Source organism: Stegostoma tigrinum, chromosome 34 (assembly GCF_030684315.1).
Source record: "Stegostoma tigrinum isolate sSteTig4 chromosome 34, sSteTig4.hap1, whole genome shotgun sequence".
Taxonomy (NCBI): Eukaryota; Metazoa; Chordata; class Chondrichthyes; order Orectolobiformes; family Stegostomatidae; genus Stegostoma; species Stegostoma tigrinum.
Window position 1 is genome coordinate 6,137,700 of NC_081387.1, and position 21,336 is coordinate 6,159,035.

General features: G+C 43.6%; 1 protein-coding gene across 7 annotated transcripts; it reads left to right on the plus strand.

Annotated features, from left to right (window-relative positions):
- Positions 1 to 7,919: 7,919 nt before the first annotated feature.
- LOC125446650 (class I histocompatibility antigen, F10 alpha chain-like) lies at positions 7,920 to 20,797 on the plus strand. 7 transcript variants are annotated; one of them, XM_059639590.1, is made up of 8 exons: positions 7,920 to 7,941; positions 10,944 to 11,204; positions 17,130 to 17,405; positions 17,502 to 17,780; positions 18,874 to 18,981; positions 19,385 to 19,417; positions 19,860 to 19,895; positions 20,094 to 20,797. In XM_059639590.1, exons 1-7 carry the CDS (start codon positions 7,935 to 7,937, stop codon positions 19,889 to 19,891), a joined length of 996 nt encoding a protein of 331 aa, XP_059495573.1. In that variant the 5' UTR covers positions 7,920 to 7,934; the 3' UTR covers positions 19,892 to 19,895; positions 20,094 to 20,797. The 7 variants fall into 7 exon arrangements, 6 of the variants coding, with proteins under 6 accessions (XP_059495573.1, XP_048376333.2, XP_059495572.1 ...); XM_048520376.2 differs by lacking the exon at positions 7,920 to 7,941 and adding an exon at positions 8,194 to 8,280; XM_059639589.1 differs by lacking the exon at positions 7,920 to 7,941 and adding an exon at positions 8,626 to 8,831 and having other exon boundaries at positions 20,253 to 20,797.
- The last annotated feature ends 539 nt before the right edge of the window (positions 20,798 to 21,336 follow it).

Genomic DNA, 21,336 nt, shown 5'->3' on the forward strand with positions numbered 1-21,336 from the left:
GATGATATTGTGGCATTAAGGGGAGCATTTTGTCCTTTTTTTTCAGAAGAGGTTTCAAGGCAGAGGCACTGAGCAGTCTACAGGAGCCATGAAACAGCTCGTGTGGCTTTGTGTTTTTTTTAAAAAGTTGAATAAAAGGAGCAGAGGTCAAACTCCTACAGAACCAAGACTTTTAGTTTTTATCTTTCAGCAGTTGCTGTTGGGATCTTGAAGAAGTGGAAGCTGCTTTTCTCTCAGTTACAGCCAAAAGCTGGGGTTCTCTGCCTGCCATTGGAGTTACATGTGAGACAATCTGCTTTCTGAATTCATCTTCTGCCAAGGGTGTGTTTATGGGATGTCACTATATTGGAACGGTTAATTAATAATTGATACTGCATCTATTATTCTGTTAAGTTTTTCAATAGAGTTCAATTATTCTTTCTTTTTTTTGTATTTGAACTACAGTGGATGAATAAAGTGGGTTTAGCTTTAAATCTAGTCGCTTTACCAATCCAATTTTCTGAGTATTTTGAAAGGGTTTAGTCTGGTCCATAACACACTCCCCTGGATAGTCTTGACTATAGGCTCTCAACATAGTTTTTAAAGTTTGATGCCACTGTAATAATGCTCCCTGTAATTCTGGACGGTACACAATTAAGTTAAATTTAAAGTTTTGGCAAAGATCTGTAGCTCAGGCTGAGGGTGAGTTTGCTGACTTGCTCACCAAGCTGGCTTGTTCTCATTCAAAAGTCGCCCCGTGCTAGGTGGCATCATCAGTGGACCCTCCAACAAAGCAGTGTCACTCTACTCTGCTTGGAGTTTAAATTGATACCACCGATGCACAACAAACTCTTCACAATATCAGTGCACTCAGACAATGAAGGCCATCAGTTTAACTGGGACAAGGTAACTGCAGTAGCCCAAGCCAAACATAGACTCACAAGGGAATTCCTAGAGGCATGGTACTCTACCAGTAATGAAATCAACAAACATATAGAATTGGATCCCATACAGATCAAAACCAGAAATGACAGTACTCACTATAACGGACCTGACTGTATATATTCCGAGTACAGTAGAATAACATCGCTTCATCAGGGACAGGGACAGCGATAACAGGATGAAATAGGGACAGCAGTAACAGGATGGGACAAGGATAGCAATAGCAGGATGGTACAGGGACAGCAGTAACAGGATGGGACAGGGACAGCAGTAACAGGATGGGACAGGGACAGCAGTAACAGGATGGTACAGAGACAGCAATAACAGGATGGCACAGGGATAGCTGGAGCAGGATGATACAGGGATAGCAGTAACAGGATGGGACAGGGACAGCAGTAACAGGATGGTACAGGGATAGCAGTAACAGGATGGTACAGGGATAGCGATAACAGGATGGTACAGGGATAGCAGTAACAGGATGGGACAGGGACAGCGATAACAAGATGGTACAGGGATAGCAGTAACAGGATGGTACAGGGACAGCAGTAACAGGATGGTACAGGGACAGCAGTAACAGGATGGGACAGGGACAGCAGTAACAGGATGGGACAGGGACAGCAGTAACAGGATGGTACAGAGACAGCAATAACAGGATGGCACAGGGATAGCTGGAGCAGGATGATACAGGGATAGCAGTAACAGGATGGGACAGGGACAGCAGTAACAGGATGGTACAGGGATAGCAGTAACAGGATGGGACAGGGACAGCGATAACAGGATGGTACAGAGACAGCAGTAACAGGATGGTACAGGGATAGCAGTAACAGGATGGGACAGGGACAGCGATAACAGGATGGGACAGAGACAGCAGTAACAGGATGGTACAGGGATAGCAGTAACAGGATGGTACAGGGATAGCAGTAACAGGATGGGACAGGGACGACAGTAACAGGATGGTACAGGGACAGCAGTAACAGGATGGTACAGGGACAGCAGTAACCGGATGGGATAGGGATAGCAGTAACAGGAAGGGACAGGGACAACAGTTACAGGATGCGACAGCAACAGCAGTAACAGGATGGTACAGGGATAGCAGTAACAGGGTGGGACAGGGACAGCAATAACAGGAATCGGGCAGAGAGACGCTAACAGCATGGGACAGGGACAGCAGTAACAGGATGGTGTAGGGACAGCAGTAATAGGATGGTACAGGGATAGCAGTTACAGGATGGGACAGGGACAGTAGTAACAGGATGGGACAGGGATAGCAGTAACAGGATGGGACAGGAATAGCAGTAACAGGATGGGACAGGAATAGCAGTAAGAGGATGGTACAGAGACAGCAGGAACAGGATGGGAGAGAGTCAGCAATAACAAGATGGGACAGGGATAGCAGTAACAAGAATGTACAGAGGCAGCAGTAACAGTATGGGACAGGGACAGCAGTAACAGGATGGGGCAGAGAGACACTAATAGGATGGGACAGGGACAGCAGTAACAGGATGGGACAGGGAACCGCAGTTGCCAAGGCAGGTGAACAGTTCAAGGCACTAATTACCTGAGGCTCATTGTCTGAGAACATTGCAAAATTTGTTGGAAGTAAAACTTTATCTATGGCCTCTTCCATCCTTAGCGAGGCTTCTCAAACGTGCAAGGTTATATCGTTGCTTCATCAAGTTGAGCTGTTCTCAGAAATGTACTACCATGCTCCAAACACTCGACAATGAAATGCAGCGTGTGTTCCTTAGCTGTAGGACAACCACAGACCCTATTCACTGCAAACCTAGGTTTGCAGGCTCTGTACTTGCACTAGTTCTGCTCTCCGTTTGTCTCATTGTGAAACTGCACCTCACCTCCAGAACATTTCTTTCAGGCTTCAGGATAATCTACACAACAGACAAGAACCTGTTCCATCTCCTCCCCCTATAAATACAATCAAAGCTCGCCCAGGCTCCATTTTAAAGAGTCAGAATGCTGATGCTTTTGTGTATGGATCATTTATATTTCAGTCTAAACAACAGACAGTGTAGACTTATTGTGTCATCATTTCCTCATAAGTCAACCCGTCCATTCCAGGTATTCGACTCGTGAACCTTCTCTGAACTGCTTCCAAAGCCTTTACATTGTGCATTAAATGGTAAGATTAAGACTGTACACAGAACAGTAGATGTGGTTACTCAGTGCCCTTTATAACAAAAGCATAACCTCCCGAATTCTACATGAAATTTTGAACATGTATGCAGGTACAGTGTCATGCTTTTGTAGTCATATACATTTCCAAAAATATTGATTCACACTAATATAATACATTCACACACTTTCAATGGCACATGCAATACAATTACGGTTGTCACGCTAGCTTACGCTTTCGATGTCTCATAATAATACACCAGAGTCCCTCACTCTCAGGCACGCAAACAGGTAAACTCACGTTCAATAATTTCCCTCAACATGAAACCCATTCACTTGAACCATACATGAAGTGTCTTTTTACCAGTTGTGGGTGAATCACTGCAGCGAGTGGAGACACTCGTGGTTTCTCTGACATCTCGTCTTTCTCAGCAACATTTATTCTAAAACAAGAAAACTGTCAGATGTCAGATTAAGTGTGTGGCCATGCTTAACCCATATGAGTCCCAGTAATGCCTGTCCCTTTTTGGGGCACAGGGAACATCCTCTGTTCCAGTCCTGCTCGAATACTCACTCACAACTCTTTCTCTGGTACATCAATGACGTCATCAGTGCTGCTTCCTTCCCTCTCGTGGAATTGGAAATATTTAGTAGTCTTCCTTTTCATTTCCACTCCACTCTCAGTTTCACTTGATTCACCGGGAATGAACCAGGGAAATAAACCATCATAGTTAGAAATGAGCTGGTTGTACGGAGCTCATTGGAGATATATGAGATGAATCAGTTAAGTCTATCTCCTTCACCAGTTTTACTGGTTATAGCTCTTGGTTGTTTAGTAACATATGTATGGACACGCGGTACATGCTTCGCACTATGGGGCTGTATTTAAAATAACAAACGAAATCAGTGAGTGGTGAAACTGGCCTCTTTATTGAGCATGCAGAAGCATAGTTTGAGGCGGCGATGGAATCCTGAAGTACAGTCCTTTCAGTTGCCTCTTTATACACTGTTCTTTCATATATTAAAATTCTATCAGTATGCTGTTCCAGAGTTTTATTTATTGTACACAGAAGTTTGTGTGATATCTGTACTGGGGAAGCAGGAGATTGCTGAAACATTTGCGAAATGCTGGCTGCTACTTGGATCAGAGCGTCTGTTCGGTCTGCTTGCATAATTAAGGGGTGTTGGTCCTTTTAACTTTTAAGTTAGTGAATGTTAGTAAAAATACTAGACCTATATGATCCAAATAAGTTAGAAATTATACATGCATTAAATAAAAGTATGAAGGATATTAAACTGATTACCACACCTGGGCTGTGAGATTTTGTTTACTATTTGTTGGTGTGAGCTTCATTCATTCATGAAATTTCACTGAAGCATTGTTTTGGTAGTAACTGTCTTAAGGAAACAGAGGTCCTATTCAATATGTATTTAACAACATGTTTTAGGGTACTAATGAAGGAAATGTGTTTGATGTTCTGCAATCTATTCAAGTCCTGAGAGATGGTTGCTAAGGAGCTGATTAATATTATAACCTTTTCACTGTTTCATGCGGGTTGAGGAGAAACTATGGCAGTGAGGATAACACAGTGTGGAGCTGGAAGAGCACAGCAGACCAGGCAACATCAGTGGAGCAGGAAGGTTGACGTCCCACTCAAGATCCATCTTCAGAAATTGAAAGAAGTGTCCTGACCCGAAACGTCAACTTTCCTGCTCCTCCGATGCTGCCTGGCCTGCTCCAGCTCCACACTGTGTTATCTCTGACTCCAGCATCGGCAGTTCTCACTAGCTCATGCTGGTGAGGATACTGTTTCTGAACAGTTTAGTAGTCTTTGATATTTACTTGAAGGTAGCTTTTGACGTAAATAAGTCTGGTAAGGATTCAGGGTGTGAAGAAGCAATCATGGGTTTGTAAGGAATGTTTTATTTTAGTTTATCTCATGACATGTACTCACAATGTGCTGAATTATGATGTTAGGAAAGTGACATGAAATGTGAGACAGTTCCCTGCAACTACACTGGAACTACAAAAATGTTCCTATGAAGCTGCCCCTCCGCACCCCCCCACCCCCACAATATGCCTCAGAGGAGGTGGAGGCAGATGCTATATGGAATTGAGGAACAGGCACCTACCTGAGACTCAGGCCTCTGCATTTGTGCAGGCACAGCCACTGTCATTGGAACAGACAGCACAGGGACGGTCTCTGGTGGAGATGATGCAGAGTGGTGCTGAGATGCTGTGAGAACGTTCACCTTTTTCACCAAGCTACACATCCTTAGTTTTAGTACGCAGACGGGTTAGCTGGGCCTGGCTGCTGGTTGTTGTGGCACCAGTGAGAATGCACTGTGAAGGGAAAGCAGCTGCTCAGGTATTCCATAGACATCAGCGTTCATACACTGAACTGGCTGCTCCAGGATACTGAATGACACTTACACCCTCTACACAGATTTCCCATTGAAAGAAGAGAAACACTAGGATGATTAGGAGCTTATAATTTGACAATGAGACCAGGCACTTACTGCCCAGTGTCACAGCCACTTGTTCTCACTCAGCTCGGAAACAGCTTTTCCCATTATCTCCATGAAAATGTTCGCTTTGCTTCTCTGTTTGTGAAACCACATCAGCCCAGCCCCTACCCCTGGTGAGTCATCTCTCTTCATAAAAGTAAATTAAATCACTGAACTATGATTCCAAGTCTTTCAGTAACTCTTTAAACTGACAACTGTTTAAACCTCCCCTTTAATAAGGTTAATGCTTGATGCTACTTTCAACATGATGTTGCTCAGCAGCAGGGACTGCATGGACAGATCCTCTTGATGAATGAACCAGTGAGCTACAATCAGGTAACATGGAAGAAGGTTGTTTCTCATCCATGTCATTAAACTCCAGACTGAACACTCTGTGCATAATCCACTCCATGAACCCCCATGCTAGGATCTCTGTGCATGACCCCCAACACCGATACCTCATAACATTAGATGAGAAGGCAAGCTGTGAATGGGATAGAAACTGCTAATGGAAAGACATCAAAAGGTTAAGCAAGCAGGCAAAAAGTTGCCAAATGGAGTTCAATGTGGGAAAATGTGAGCTTATTCATTTTGGGAGGAAGAACAAAAAACAGGACTATTTAGTTGGAGAAACACTGCAGAAAGCTGCAAGACAAAGGGACTTGGGGAAACACGCATGAAGTACTGAAAGCGAGCGTACAGGTACAGTAGGTAATCAGGAAGGGAAATGGAATGTTGGCCCTTATTTCAAGGGGGTTGTATTATATGAGTAGCAAGTCTTATAGCAAATGTACAAAGTGATGGTGAGACCACATCTGGAGTATTGTGAGTACTTTTAGTCCACTTATTTAAGGAACGATATATCATTAAAGGCAGCTCACAGAAGGTTCGCTAAGATGATTCCTAGTATGGAGGGATTGTCTTACAAGCAAAAGCTAAACAAATTTGGAATCGACTAATTGGAGTTTAGAAGAATGAGAGGTGATCTCATTGAAACATATATGATTCTTATGGAGCTTGACAGTGTAAATGCTTTCAGGATGTTTCGGGATGAGTGGATGTTTCCTGTCATGGGAGAGTTTAGGACCAGAAGGACAAAAGGGGTTCCAATTTAAGACTAAGGAGGAATTTCTGCTCTCAGAGAGTTGTGAGTCTTTGGAACACCTGGCTACAGAGAGCTGTGGGGTAGAAGCCTTGTGTATATTTAAGTCTGAGACAGATACTTTCTGGATCAAGAACGATTGAGGGTTGTGTAGAAAGGCAAGAAAGTGGATGTGAGGAATGTCAGATCAGCCATGATTCAATTGAATGGAGGATCAGGTTCGAGGGGCTGAATGGCCTTCTCTTCTTCCTATTTCTTAGGGTCTAACCCACTCCATTAAGCCCCAGACTGGGCTCTCTGTACATGAGCCACTACATTAACCCCCACAATGGACCCTCAGTGCATCTCCCACTCTATTAACCCCTACTTACTGGATTTTCTGAATTTGACAAAGATCGCTAAGTTCGGCTCCTCACCCATCTCATTAATCACTGATTTCCATTGGTTCCCAATAAACAACATCTGGACTGTAAACTTCTCCTCCTGGGTTCAAATCCTTTCATGCCCATTGCTTCTCAGTTTCTGTGATCTCCTCTGGGCCCCACGGTCCTCATCAAACCACATCTCATTCCGACATCTCGATCATTCCACATTAAAATCAACCCACACTGTGGGCTGTACCTTCAGTCAGCTGGGCTCTAACTCTCTCCCTCCTCACAACTTTCCATCTCTCTTCAATAAGCTCCATGTCACTAGCGCAGTTTTGAAAAACTGTCACTGGATTCCGGACAGTCGGAGCTGCAGATGCTGGAGAATCTGAGATAACAAGGTGTAGAGCTGGACGAACACAGCAGGCCAAGCAGCATCAGAGGAGCAGGAAGGCTGATGTTTTGACCCTAGACCCTTCTTCAGAATCCCCTTTCCCCGTTCCCCCCGCCATTTCTGAAGAAGGGTCTAAGCCCGAAACGTCAGCTTTCCTGCTCCTCTGATGCTGCTTGGCCTGCTGTGCTCATCCAGAACTACACCTTGTTATCACTGGGTTCGGGATGTTAACTCTGTTTTCTCTCCAGAGATTCTGCCAGACCTGCTGAGTTTCTCCAGCAATTTCCGCTTTTTGTTTGTTCCGCTCCAGGAGTTTCCGCCCCGAGGTCATATCCTGACCAAACGGCCGTTTATCAATCTTTAAAATCTGCCTGATAGCAGTCGCTGAAAGGTGGGGCGGGGAGCCTATATTGGTTAAAAATAATCCTACAGAAGGCAACATCAAAGCACCTCAGTGTTTTACAAGCAAAAGCTAAACAAATTTGGAATCGACTAATTGGAGTTTAGAAGAATGAGAGGTGATCTCATTGAAACATATATGATTCTTATGGACAAAAGGAACCGTTCAAAACGAGAAAATGTGGCTTGATACTTTATTTTGTAAAAGTTCCCCTGAAGAGACTTGAAGCGTTTATCTGAAGAAGGGTCCGAAACGTCTGCCTTCCTGATGCTGCTTGGCCTGCCGTGTTCACCCGGCTCTAAACCTCGCTATCTCTGATTCTCCAACATCGGCAGTTCCTACTACCTCTGAGGCATTTATCACTGCCTTCAGGGGGCAATAGAGATGTGACAGATAGTAAGAGCTGTAGAGGCTGGAGTCAGGGATAACATTGCGTGGGGCTGGAGAAACACAGCAGGTGAGGCAACATTAGAACAGCATGAAAGTTGATCTTTTCGGGTCGGGCTCCTTCTTAAGAGAAAAAAAACTACGTCCAGAGATAATGGGAACTGCAGATGCTGGAGATTCCAAGATAATAAAATGTGAGGCTGGATGAACACAGCAGGCCAAGCAGCATCTCAGGAGCACAAAAGCTGACGTTTCGGGCCTACACCCTTCATCAGGGTCCATCTGTTTTTGTTTCGCAGTCTGAGTTATAACGTCTCTGAGATACTTCGTCCTGGTAACTGGTGATGAGGAGCTGTTTATTTCTGTAATTGGATACTTTTCTGCGTCTAACTGGTGCTTTTGTTTTGCAATCCGGAAATGGGTGAAATTGAACATAAAACATAAAACGCTGCGTCGAGCGACTTGTTTTTTGTTATTTTCCAGTTTATAGAAAGCGATTTTTTTTTGTTCCCGGTCAGGATATTTAAGTTCCCCGTGTCTGATCAGAATTGGGAAAGTGGATTCCCAGAATGTTGCTGATCCTTTTTTCCATTTCCCTGTGTTTTTCCTGGGTCTCTCCCGGTGAGTGCAGAATTCAGCATTCCGTTCTCACTTTCTCTCTGGGGTGAATGTGAATCTCTTGGTGCCAGTTTGAAATGAGGGATGCTATCCAGCCAGCCTTATATTTTACACACTGAAGACACTGATGGGATTTTCTTTTAACTGTTGTGTCATTGCACATTTATCCGACTGCTCGGCCAGCAATTAATCCTCGATTGCCTTGGGGCAGGTAGGCCGACAGTGCTGTGAGGGAGGGAGTTCAGGATTTTGACCCAACAGCAGTGAAGGAACGACAATATATTTCCATGTGAGGATGGTGAGTGGCAATTGGAGGAACAAAAAGTTGCTGGAAAAGCTCAGCAGGCCCAGCAGCATCTGTGAAGGAGAAAACAGAGTTGAAGTTTCGCGTCCGGTGACCCTTCCTCAGAACAGCACAGATGCTGCCGGACCTGCTGAGCTTTTCCAGCAACTTTGTTTTTGTTCTGGATTTCCAGCATTCGCAGTTCTTTTGGTTTTTAATTAGCTGTTGGAGGATCATGCCTGTGGCGGTGGTCCCATGTATCTGCTGCCCTTGCCCTTCCAAGTGGCAGAGGCCACAGGCTTGAAAGGTGCTTTCCGAGGGATCCTTGATGAATTTATGCAGCGCATCTTATAAATGGTACACACTGCTGGTGGTAGACTGAGTGAATGTTGAACGTTGTGGATGTGATACGAATCAAGTAGGCTGCTTTGTCCTGACTGGTGTCAATCTTCTCCATCGTTGCAGCTGCACTCACCCAAGCAAGTGGTATGATTTCAGTCATGCTCCTGATGTGTTGCTTGTAGATTGTGGACAGGCTTTGGGGAGTCAAAAGGGAACCTATTTATTGTGGTATTCCTAGCCTCTGACCTTGTCTTGAAACCACTATATTAATGTGGCCAGTTGAGTTCAGTTTCTGTTCTTTGGTAAAATAAGAACATTATAACCAGGAGCAGGACTAGGCCAGCTGGCCCTTTGAGCTTGCTCTGCCCTTCCTTAAGATAATAGTTGAGCATTTTGTAGCCTCCATTCCACTTATTGATTTCTCACCATCACCCCTAATTCCATTAGAGTTCAAAAGATTATATATCTTAGCTTTAAAAACATTCGCTGAAGAAGCCTCAATTGCTTCACTGGGCAGAGAATTCCACAGATTCACAACCCTTTAGGTGAAGAAGTTCCTCCTCCATTCAGTCCTACATCTGCTCCTGCCAATTTTGAGGCTGTGTCTGCCCTCCTGTTCTAGTTTCACCCGCCATTGGAAACAACCTCCCTGCTTCTGTCTCGTTTATTCCTTTCATAATTTTATGTGTTTCTATAAGATACCCTCTCATTCTTCTAAATTCCAATTAATATAATCCCAGTCTACTCAGTCTCTCTTTATAAACCAACCCTCTCAACTCTGCAATCAACCCAGTGAATCTCCTCTGCACTCCGCCCAGTGCCAATGCATCCTTCCTCAAGTAAGGAGTCCAAAATTGAACACAGTACTCCAGGTATCGCCTCACCAGCACCTTGTACAGCTGCAACATAACCTCTCTGCTTTTAAACTCAATCTGTTTGGCAATGAAGAACAAAATTCCACTTGACTTCTTAATTACCTGTTATACTGCAAACCAAATTTCTGTGATTCATGCACAAGGGCACCCAGGATGTTGATTGTTGAAAGGAATTGGCGATGATTGCTTTCCTAATCAGTGATATCCACATCCCACGAAACAAAGTTAATTTTTGGATGATTTTAATTTTTATATTAATTTTAATGGGGGGGGGGCACAAAACAGAGTCATCATCCCTCATTGAAGTCTTCTAAACATTCTGGGCAGGAGGAAAGTAATCCATTTTTAATCCAGCCCAGGCTGTCATGGTGGAATAGGTCAGCTTATCTCATCCACGTCCTCCTACCTTGTATAAAGGGATGATTTTGAAGCTCAGAGGTGTAACCCTGCTCCAGATCGTCTATCTCCCTGTTTATACTGTTAGCCAGGATTCTGACAGTGCGATAAAGTGGCCGATTATTGAAGATTGTCAATGTGTGGATAGGCCTCACTTTGATCAGATGGTGGTGTGTGTTAATAGTTATTAACCTGAGCCTTTCACTGATTATTTTACAGACACTAATGTGCTCACTATGGTATACACGGCAGTCTCTGGCATTGAAAAATTTCCTGCTTTCAGCGGTGTTGCAATGATCAATGGAGTTGAAGTTGATTATTATGACAGCAATATCCGTCAGATGATGCCCAGACAACAATTCATGGCAGATTCATTCAGTGAGGACTTCTGGAAAATGCTCACAGATATCGGGAATTCACGAACAGACACGGCAATAGAGAATCTGAATTTAATCATGAAGAACATGAACCAGACTTCTGGTAAGATGAGAGATGCAGTGTCTCTCACTGACTGCCCTGTTTACTGAGTGCCAGAAAGGTACCCCGTCATATTTTGACAGCAGACTGTGACCCTGGACTGTATGGTGTGTTACACACTCTCTGAGTCACGGTCACTGGGAGCATTACTCTGTAGCTTCTCTCTATTCTGATCAAGATATCGATTTAGTTGTGTCATAGAACGTAAAACAGCACAGCACAGAAATAGGCCCTTTGGCCCACCGTCTCTGCACCAGCCACGGTACTGTTTTAAAACTAACCGTAACTGCCTGCAGGTGGTCTGTATCCCTTATTCCCTGCCTGTTCATCTGTCTGTCTAAATGCCTCTGAAACATTGCTATTACATCTGGTTCAGCCACCTCCTCCGGCAACATGCTTCAGTGACCTACCACACATTGTATTAAAAAAAAACTTCTGTCACACATCTTGGTTAAATTTTCCCTCTCACCTTAAACTTGAGGCCCCAAGTATTTGACATTTCCACATTGGGGAAAAAGACTCCAACTATTCACCCTATAAATGTCTCTCAACAACGAACACCTTCCTGAAAACAGACCAGGATTGTCAACCTCTCCTTACAGCTTTTGAATAGGTGTAGAGATCTACAGCATGGAAAAATGGCCTTTCAGCCCATCTGCTCTCATCCAGGCAGCATCCTGGTAAACCTGTTTTGAACCTCTCCAAAATCTCCACATCCTTCCTGGAGTGCGGGAGCAGAACTACCTTAAAGTCTTTCAAGACCCAGCACCTCCTCCTCCTTAATATCAACATGCCCGAGAATATCAACATTCCCCTTTCTAATCTTACCATCATCCATGTCCTTCTCATTGGAGAATACTGATACAAAGTATTCATTAAGGATCTCACCCACTTTATCAGGCTCCATGCATAAATTCCCTCCTTAGTCCATGAGTGGATCTACTTTTCCCCTGGCTAATATATATATAAAATGCCTTGGAATTGTGCTTAATCCTGCTTTCCAAGGTATTTTCATGGCCCCATTCAGCCCTCCTAATCCCTTGTTTAAATACTTTCCTGCTTCCTTTATTCTGATTTCAGTTTCTTAAATCTTACATATGCTTTCTTTCTCTTTTCGGCTAAACTTTCAATATCTCTTATCATCCAAGGTTCTCAAATCTTGCCATCTTTCCTTGTCTTTTATCCTCACAGGACCAGGCTGTTCCTGAATTCTGATTAACTGACTATAAAAAGTCTTCCCACACATGTCTGGTGTGAGTTTTACCTTCGAACCGTCACTCACAATCTAATGTCTCCAATGCCTGCTAAATACTGTTATAATTCATTTTCTCCCAGTCTAGCACCTTCACCTGAGGACTAGCCTTATCTTTATCCATAACTATGTTAAAACTTAGAGGTACGATCACTAGAAGTGAAGATCAGGAGATTTGTATCTCTGTCGACATTATTACATGACCGCGTATAAGGTACCATTTGTTGTCCATCCCTGACTATTCCAATGGGATGGTTTCCTGGACCATTAGTAATGTGGATCAGGAATCATATTTTGGCTACTCTGGGTAAGGATGAGCATTTCCTTCCCTAAAAGATAGGTTTTTACAATTCATGACAGTTGCTATGGTCACCCTTTCAAGAGTCGCTTCAGATTTAGTAATGGCGTTTAAATTTCACCAGTTGCTGTCTTTATGTTGAACCTATGTCCCCTGAACACTATCCCAAGCCTCAGGATTACAAGTCCAGTGCAATCACCACATTACCACCAGCTACCCTGGGGTCAGATTTATCATTGTGTGAGTAAGAATCCATAAAATGGTTGTGATCCTTTGTAAATGAGCATCTTGTTGGGGAATTCTGTCATCTCACTGGGTCTCAGTATCTATTCATATATAAAGGGGAGAGATCAATCTTCTCCAGTTACAGAGCGGACAATATGAAAGGAGAGTAAATATGTCCACGGTAAGGAAGTGGAGATAATTAAGAAAAGATCATGGGGCTGAAGCTTCCCATTTTCAAGCTAAATACAGATTTCAGGGAGTTTCCTGATGAATTTCCCATCATGGGCTTGCAACTTATGTCACACAATTCTACGCTCTGCTATTCATGAATAAACAGTTTGATATAGTTTGGGCAATACCAGAGGTAATTACCACTGCAGAGGAGCCTTGAGTTGCTCAGAAGTTAGAGTCATATTTAACACCCAGTCCCACACCACTTCAAATGCTATAAGCCTGAGACTGTCCTCTCACGCTGCTGCTCCAGTGAGAAGGTGGCCCAGCAAGGTGAAGCTTCATCGACAGAGACCTGGAGGTGCTGGAGGACCAGGTAATGGAGAGGAGGACAGTGTTGTATCCTGCTGACTGGCAAAGGAGGGCATACCACCAGACCAAGGTGAATGTCTGGAATTCCCTACCCCAAAGATTTTTGGAGGCTAGCTCACTGAAAGAATTTAGCAATCGTATAAAGGCACAGCACTGCTAGAAGAAGTTAATGATGTTCTTCATCTGCAAGTGTAAATGCCACCACCTTCTCTCTGCTTCCTCACACTCACTCTCACTCTTCCACTGCACAGTAACCTTACAACTCTCACCATTATTCAGAGCATCACAACTCAATGCCCCTGACCCACTTCTTCCTCCCAAATGACTAACCCTGCCTTCCCTCTGTGTTTCTTACTCACTCACTGAGGACCACCTTTCCTGCCCTTGCATTATCATGAACTGCTCCTCCATCCACTGTCATCTGACTCTATCCTTCCCATTGCCTCAAACTGAAGCAACATATCACAGATGCTGAAGATCTCTAATAAAAACAGAAAGTGCTGGAGAAACTCTACACATCTGGCAACATCGGCGGAGAGAGAAACACAGAGTTAACATTTCAAGTTCCGTGTGTCTCTTCTCTATAAATCAGTTCTGAGCGCTGAGTTCCAACGAAGAGTCATATCAGATTGGAAATATTAAGTTTGGTTTCCCCCACTTTGTCACATTACAAGAGAATTTCTCAAATCTTCAGGCTGGGAGGACCAAGACGGGAGGAACTGATCACCAATGTTTGATTCCTTAGTCCCAAGGAGACGAAGACCCTTGAACTAACTGGAGAGGAGTGTGACCATTCATATGGAAACACTAAAAGCTGCAAGTCTCTGTGTCCCAGTGAGCAATATTGAGCTGGGACTGCATGGTTCGCCCATTACCACCACTGCCAACATCTTAATATGTATAAACCTATTGAACAACAAATGCCCTCTCCTCTTTTGCAGGCAGCACCCACACAGCTGCCACCCCAAAGAGGCAAACCCCCACAGTGCATCTGCTGCAGCCCCACTGCTGGGGAGGGCATCACTACACCCCCAGAGGGCACATCGGCAATCTTACACCTGAACCCACTGCCCACAGTTGAGTGACATTCTCCGCAGTGGGATCTCTTTCTAAATTTAACACAGCCGCACATTCTGATGAGCACATCACTGCAGTTGGTTGTGGAAGGAATAGCCCAGGTCGCTGGCATTTGGAGGATGGCCAGAGACTGGGCGCCTGCTCAGCCCCAGGCAGAAGATAATCTCATTGTGTTAGCCATTCATAATTTCACCAAACTGCGCACCCAGAGGAGCAGCAGGTGGGTTTGTTAAGTGACATTGCGTTGAAGGTTAGAAGAGTCCATCATGATAATTTTCCCCAGCTGGCTCTGCATGCCGTGTGTCTGATTGTTTCCATGGAGAGTTTAGCAGCTGCTGTTGGAGACTGCGGGCCAGCGGAACCCTCAGTGCCAGCCGATAATATACACAGATGTGGACTCCATCACTGTGGCCAATGGTGCTCTGTATCAGTGACAAGACCAGAAGGGGAACAGGGAGTTTGACCTCACTTCATAAAGACATGAGGATAAGGAGCAGCAGTAGGCCATTTATCCCCTTCAGACTGACCCATCACTTAGAAGATTAGAGCTGATTGGTCCCAGGTCTCAACTCCTCATCACCCTCAACTCTCCACTATTTCAAAAGCCTATCTCCCTCCTATTTTTAAATGCTTTCAGTGATCTAGCCTCCATAAATCTCTGGGATAGGGAATTCCAGACATTCCCCATCCTCTGGGAGAAGAAATTCCTTTCCATCTCAGTTATAAATGAGCATCCTTATTTTCATTAACTGTATCCCTCCATTCAAGAATCCCCCATCAGTACAAATATCTTCTGAACATCTACCCAGTCTCAAAATCTTAAATGTTTCATTCTACTAAACTCTAACGAATACAGGTCAAACCTGTTTAGCCATTCTTGATTGCCATTGGATATTATTCTTGACTCTAAGCTTGCTCATATCTTTCTATAACCTGAATTTTTCTGCTCTGTCTTTGTACAAGAGCAAAAAAGAACACTAGCACCTCCCATTGCTGTACCCTTTCTGGAAATTTGTGATGATTCCATGTGGGAATTATTCGGAATAGCACGGTGTCTCAGTCCTGTGATGCCCGAACAATTGCACCAAACAACAATGAGGCTTTAACACAGGGAGCTGCAGTACAGTGGACATGTGGTCCTCCAAGAAGAAGGCTGTGCAATGCCTCAGCATGCACCTCTGACATCTTACATGGTGATGCATGCAACACAAGTTGTGTCACTCATGAACATTGGGATATTATAACCATGATATGAACACATCCTCCATGCTGCAACACAGCTCTCATTCCCTTTGTCACCACGAAGTATAGCATGCAATGTCAGTGCACATGTTGTCACGTACTTACACATCACTTTAGGCCTTATGCTGTGCTAAGAACTTTATAATGTGTTTGACAATTGATGACTACAGGCAACACTGTTACATTTGCTGATGATTCTGCTTCCCAGCAATGACAAAAATGAAACTATCCTGTTCAATAGAATGGACATGATTGCATATAGAGTCATAGAGTTGTACAGTTATACAGCATGGAAACAGACCCTTCAGCCCAACTCATCCATGCCAATCAGGTCTCCTGCTTGAGGCTATTTTTTGTAACATATGTTGTACTAGGGTTTAGCAGTCGATATGAAGTAATTTGACAGTAACTCATTGACCCTTCAGTACCTGATTAATGCAGTTGCCTCCTGAAGTAGCCACAAGTGCATCCTGCCCCCACAGACCAAACAGAGCAAACACACTGCACCCACTGTAGGAGAGCTGGCACACATTTCTCCTTTTTTTTTGTGCAGTGGAGATTTGGTACAAGATGGAATGCAAACCGGGCTGTGCTCCTTACAATGAAATCCAAGCACTGTCTGAAAATCAAACTGCCACATCCCCAACTAATTATCTCCTGTTCTCTGTAGCTGTTCCTGTTAAGCACATCAGCTTCAATTGTCCGTACCTTTCCATTTTCATTTTATGGTCGATCTCTCCCATTTCCCTGATAGCTCCTGGCTGACCAACTTACCTTGCCTCTTTTGCAACATACAGTTCCACATTGAAGCCAAGGGTGGCACAGTGGCTCAATGGTTAGCACTGAGGCCTCACAGTGCCAGGGGCCTGGGATTTATTCCACCCTCGGGTGACTGTCTGTGTGGAGTTTGCACATTCTCCCCACGTCTGCGTGAGTTTCCTCTGGTTTCTCCTGTTTCCTCCCACAGCCCAAAGATGTGCAGGTTAAGTGTATTAGCCATATAAATTGCTCCATTTTATCCAGGGATGAGTAGACCAGGTGGATTACCAATGGTAAATGTGGGGTTATGGGATACAGTACTGGGTGGAATGCTCTTTGGAGGGTCACTGTGGACTTGATGGGCCAAATGGCCTCCTTCCACATTGTGAGCATTCTGTGATTGTGGTGAGTTGCAAGAAATCCCCACCATCTCTTGCTCCCTTTATTTCTATCTAATTCTAGATCCCCTTTCCTCTCTGTGTGTGACTATCTATTAATTATTGCTGATTGATGCCTGTTTGGTCACTGACAGGAATTCACACGCTCCAATGGATACGTTCTGTTGAGGTCAGTGATGACGGCTCCATGAAAAGATCGATGAGATTTGGATTTGACGGAAAAGATTTCATTAGTTTAGAGCCAGACAGAATGAGATGGGTTGCAACCAATCACTTTGCAGTGAAGCTGAAGGAGAAATGGGATTCTGATGAATCCTGGAACAACTACTGGGAAAGATATTTGTTAGGTGTATATATCCAACGTTTGAAGCAATATCTTGAAGCTGGAAAGGAATATTTCAAAAGGAAAGGTATGTATTTCAATTTTGATCCTATGCCTTGATTCACTGATCGATGAAACCATCTCACATTTGGGGTCTGTTCATTTTCATCTTTTTCCATCACAGTTCAGCCTGAAGTGTTCATCTTCAGGAGTGAGCCCAATCGCCAAGACAAGCCGCTCACTCTCTCCTGCCTGGTCACTGGATTTTATCCTGCAGACATCGAGGTGACCTGGCTGAGGAATGGAGAGGTCCTGTCTGAGACACAATCCTCGGGGATTCGACCGAACCATGACGGGACTCATCAGATCCGGAAGGAGATTGAAATCAGTGCTGGGGATGAAGATCAATATTCCTGTCAAATTGAACACAGCAGCCTGGCAGAGGCCAAACTCTATCAGTGGCGTAAGAATCTAGATAAAATGTGTGTTCGTATAAGAACATGGGTTTACGTTTAGCCCCTTGAGTCTGTTCCAGCATTCAGTTAGGTCCTGTCTGATTTGTCCCTCACTTCCTTCACTCAACATTGTTCCAGGTTTCTTCCTACCCTTCCCCAACAAAACCCTCCTGATGTCAGGCTGGAAGCATTCAGTTGTTTATATGAACAATAAATATGTTAAGAGGGTAGCCTAGACCCTAACTTTTCCCTTTTGTTCCAGATGCAGTTTTAAGGGTCAAAGTACCCGTTTAGCAAAACATAATTTATTCAAATACAATTGCTAAAATGAAACAAAAGAAAGAAAAAACTTGGAATAGTGTAACTCTATTGGAATAGTTAACAGAATAATAGATACAGTAACTATTGCTCATTAACTGTTCCAATATAGTAGCATCCCATAAGCAAATGCTTGGTAAAAGGCAAATTTGAAAATAGATTTGTCTCACATGCAATCCAGCAGCCCAGGAAGAGAACACCCAGCTTTTGACTGTAATTAAGGGAAGGAAGAATGCCTGCCATTTCTTCACGACCGCCATCATCAAGTGCTGCTGAATATTACAACCAAGAATTGCTTGCCTCTGTGAGTGGGAGCTTGGCTACACCAATTCAGGCTGCTTCTATTGTTCCAGTTTCTAAAAAGAAACCACTCAAGGCTTCACAAGTTACTTATTTTTCTCCTAGTCTGCTCAGCATCTGTCTTCCAAGAAACCAAAAGAAAACACACCTCTAAAGCTGCAGCATTGGCACACTCACAACATTTTGGTGAGACAATTCCAGACTTCGACTCCCATTTTTCAGAAAAAGTGCTTTCTAATATCACTCTTAAAAGACCTCATTGTTACTTGAAGATTGTTCTCTCTTATACCGGAGTATATCACCAGATCTTTTTACACTCTCATCAATCAGATCTTTGGTGACTTCACTGGAGAGTGAAATCAGGTGAGGGTAAACCCAGCGTTTAAACTAATCCCATCAATTCCCAATGAACGGGAATCAAGACAGAACTGAGAATGAATCTGGGAACCAATACAATTCTAATATTATTCTAATGTCTTTTAGAAATCTTTGAAAATAGTGTGGAACGTTTCCATCTTGCCATTCTGATTGGATTAGTTACTGCAGTGTCGTCAATAGTCGGAATAATCATCTGGAAAAAGCCCTGGAAAGGTAAGAAACAGGGAGAGGGTAATGTAGAACTAAGGGGACAGGGTAAATGTAGGGTGAGTAGTGGAAGTACAGGACACTGTGTTGAGTGGAACTGACTGAATTCCCAAACTCAGTTACACATGTATAAACACATTCTTGTTCCCTCTCTGATCTTCCTTTGTATGATAGGCTGAGACCAGGTTGAATATTGATCATTAAAACCATGCCACACATTCACATCCTCACTGACTGAAGATTGATAGAATGGAAGAGATCTCCAGATTCTCCCTGATGTTTAAGGATAGATGAGAGTGTGAGAATGAGGATTTCTGTCACAGTCTCTGTTCCCCTATACTTGTTATGTTCTCACTCTCTGAGAATGGATTATTCCCCATTCTCATGGGCATCTATTTTGTTTCTGCAGATTCACCAACTGGGACCTACATAACAGCTCGCAGTAAGTTACTGAGCGGAAAGCGTGTTGGGGATGGTACAGAATGCATTGGAAGTTGTAGAATTGCATTCACCTCGGTGTTACTCAGGATGCCAGACATGCCACATTCCTCACTCTCCAGTCCCTCAATTCCCAGTCACTTATCCTCCTCTCACTCCTCGCGACACACCTCAATCATTCTCCCTTCAGTCCCTTGCCCTTTAATCTCTCATCACTACTCATTCACCATTCAGTTCCTCACCCAAAACTCTCTCATCATCTGGTCCTCCGTCAGCTCTTTCACCCTACAAACTCTCAACTTCAATTGCCTCTGTGCTGTGCTATGTGAGTCTGGTTAGTTATATGCTGAGTGTGATTGAATCCTGGATCGCGTGAGTGATGGAGAATATTTCAGACTGATTTTGTATGTTATTATATTTCTCTTATTCTGTTTATGTTTTCTCAGCTTCTGATGTCTCCATTCCAGCTCCTTCATGATTCAGTAAGTGTCATTTTAACTTTTATCAGAGATATATTTGTAACTTTCCCCTCACCTCTTGACTAATTCCACCCTCTCACCCTCACTGTCCCAGACAGTGTTAAAACCTGTCAGACTAATTTTACTCCCTTGCCCACCCTGAAGTGACTGCATTGTGTCTGTCCATTCCTTACTTTGTGGGCTTTCTGGGTTCCACTGCAGGACATTCCCGGAGCCTCATTGAGGAATGAAGGAAATCTCCTGTTCCAGTGTGAACATGGACACCATTGAACATCCTTCCATATCACAGCAGGCAAACAGATTTTTGGCTCATTGTTCGCACCCAGTCCTTTCAGGAATGAGATCGATTTTTTTTTCTAGGGAATGTATTTCCACTGACTGAACAGTGAATCCCGGATTTGCAGGAATGGGGGGAACCTGATTCTTCAAGTGAGACCTTCTCAAGTCATGATCCAATCCCATCTCAGAAACGTGAGCAGCTTCACTGTCAGAGGAATCTTCACAGATGGTTTCTCCCTCACACTTTCTCAACTTCACTGTCTTCAGTGGTTCAGTCATTTACCTGAAATGAAACAATGTCCTGAGGTAACTCAGAGACAGTTTTTATATTGTAGGCAACTGAATGATTTTGCACTTTTTGTCAACAAATTCTAGTGGTCATGTACATATCTGTGTAAAGTTTGCAACTGTCTATCGTTATGCTGATGAAAAATACTTGCTATTTGTTTGTTAATATTTAACATGCATTCTATTTTAAGCTGAACAGCTGTGTTTTGAATTTGAAGTACCCGCTGTGAACTCCTGTGTGATGTATAAATTTTACAATCGGATTTATTTACATTGTTATTTACACTGTTATTCATCAATGTTTAACCATAAATGCCGATAATGGTGTTTTGCAATTAATAAACAATGGTTTATGGTTGATTTTTCCACTTTCTTCAATAATGATTTCATGAGAAAGGTTTAATTCGTTCACTCAGCAGCTTGTGGCTCTTGGAATCAGCAGTAGATGAGCTTCAATTCATTGTGAAGTGGGGGAGTCAGGTCCATTCAACTCTCCAATGAGCCATCCCCAAATGAACGGAGAAGCACAAAGTGATGTTTGTATCTTGTGTGTTCAGAGTTTGATGGTTGATAATGCTTGGGAGTGTTCATTCCCCAGCTGCTGGGAATCAGGAATATGTCACAGACTGGTGACCAAGCAGGTATTGTAGTGAGGAAAAGGCAGGGTCACCAGCTGAATGTTTCAACCAGGTCTGAGCTCACAGGCTTCTGCAGTGTGGCAGATCAATGGGAATCTTCATTGTCAACATTTCCTTCTGATAGGCAATGCCTTTGGACACAACGGTTGGAGGTGGGGGGGGTGGTAGTCAGTGTCAGCTGTCAAAGGGAGTTGTAAGAGGACCTGGAGAAGATCACAGAAGGAAGTGAGACAGTAACT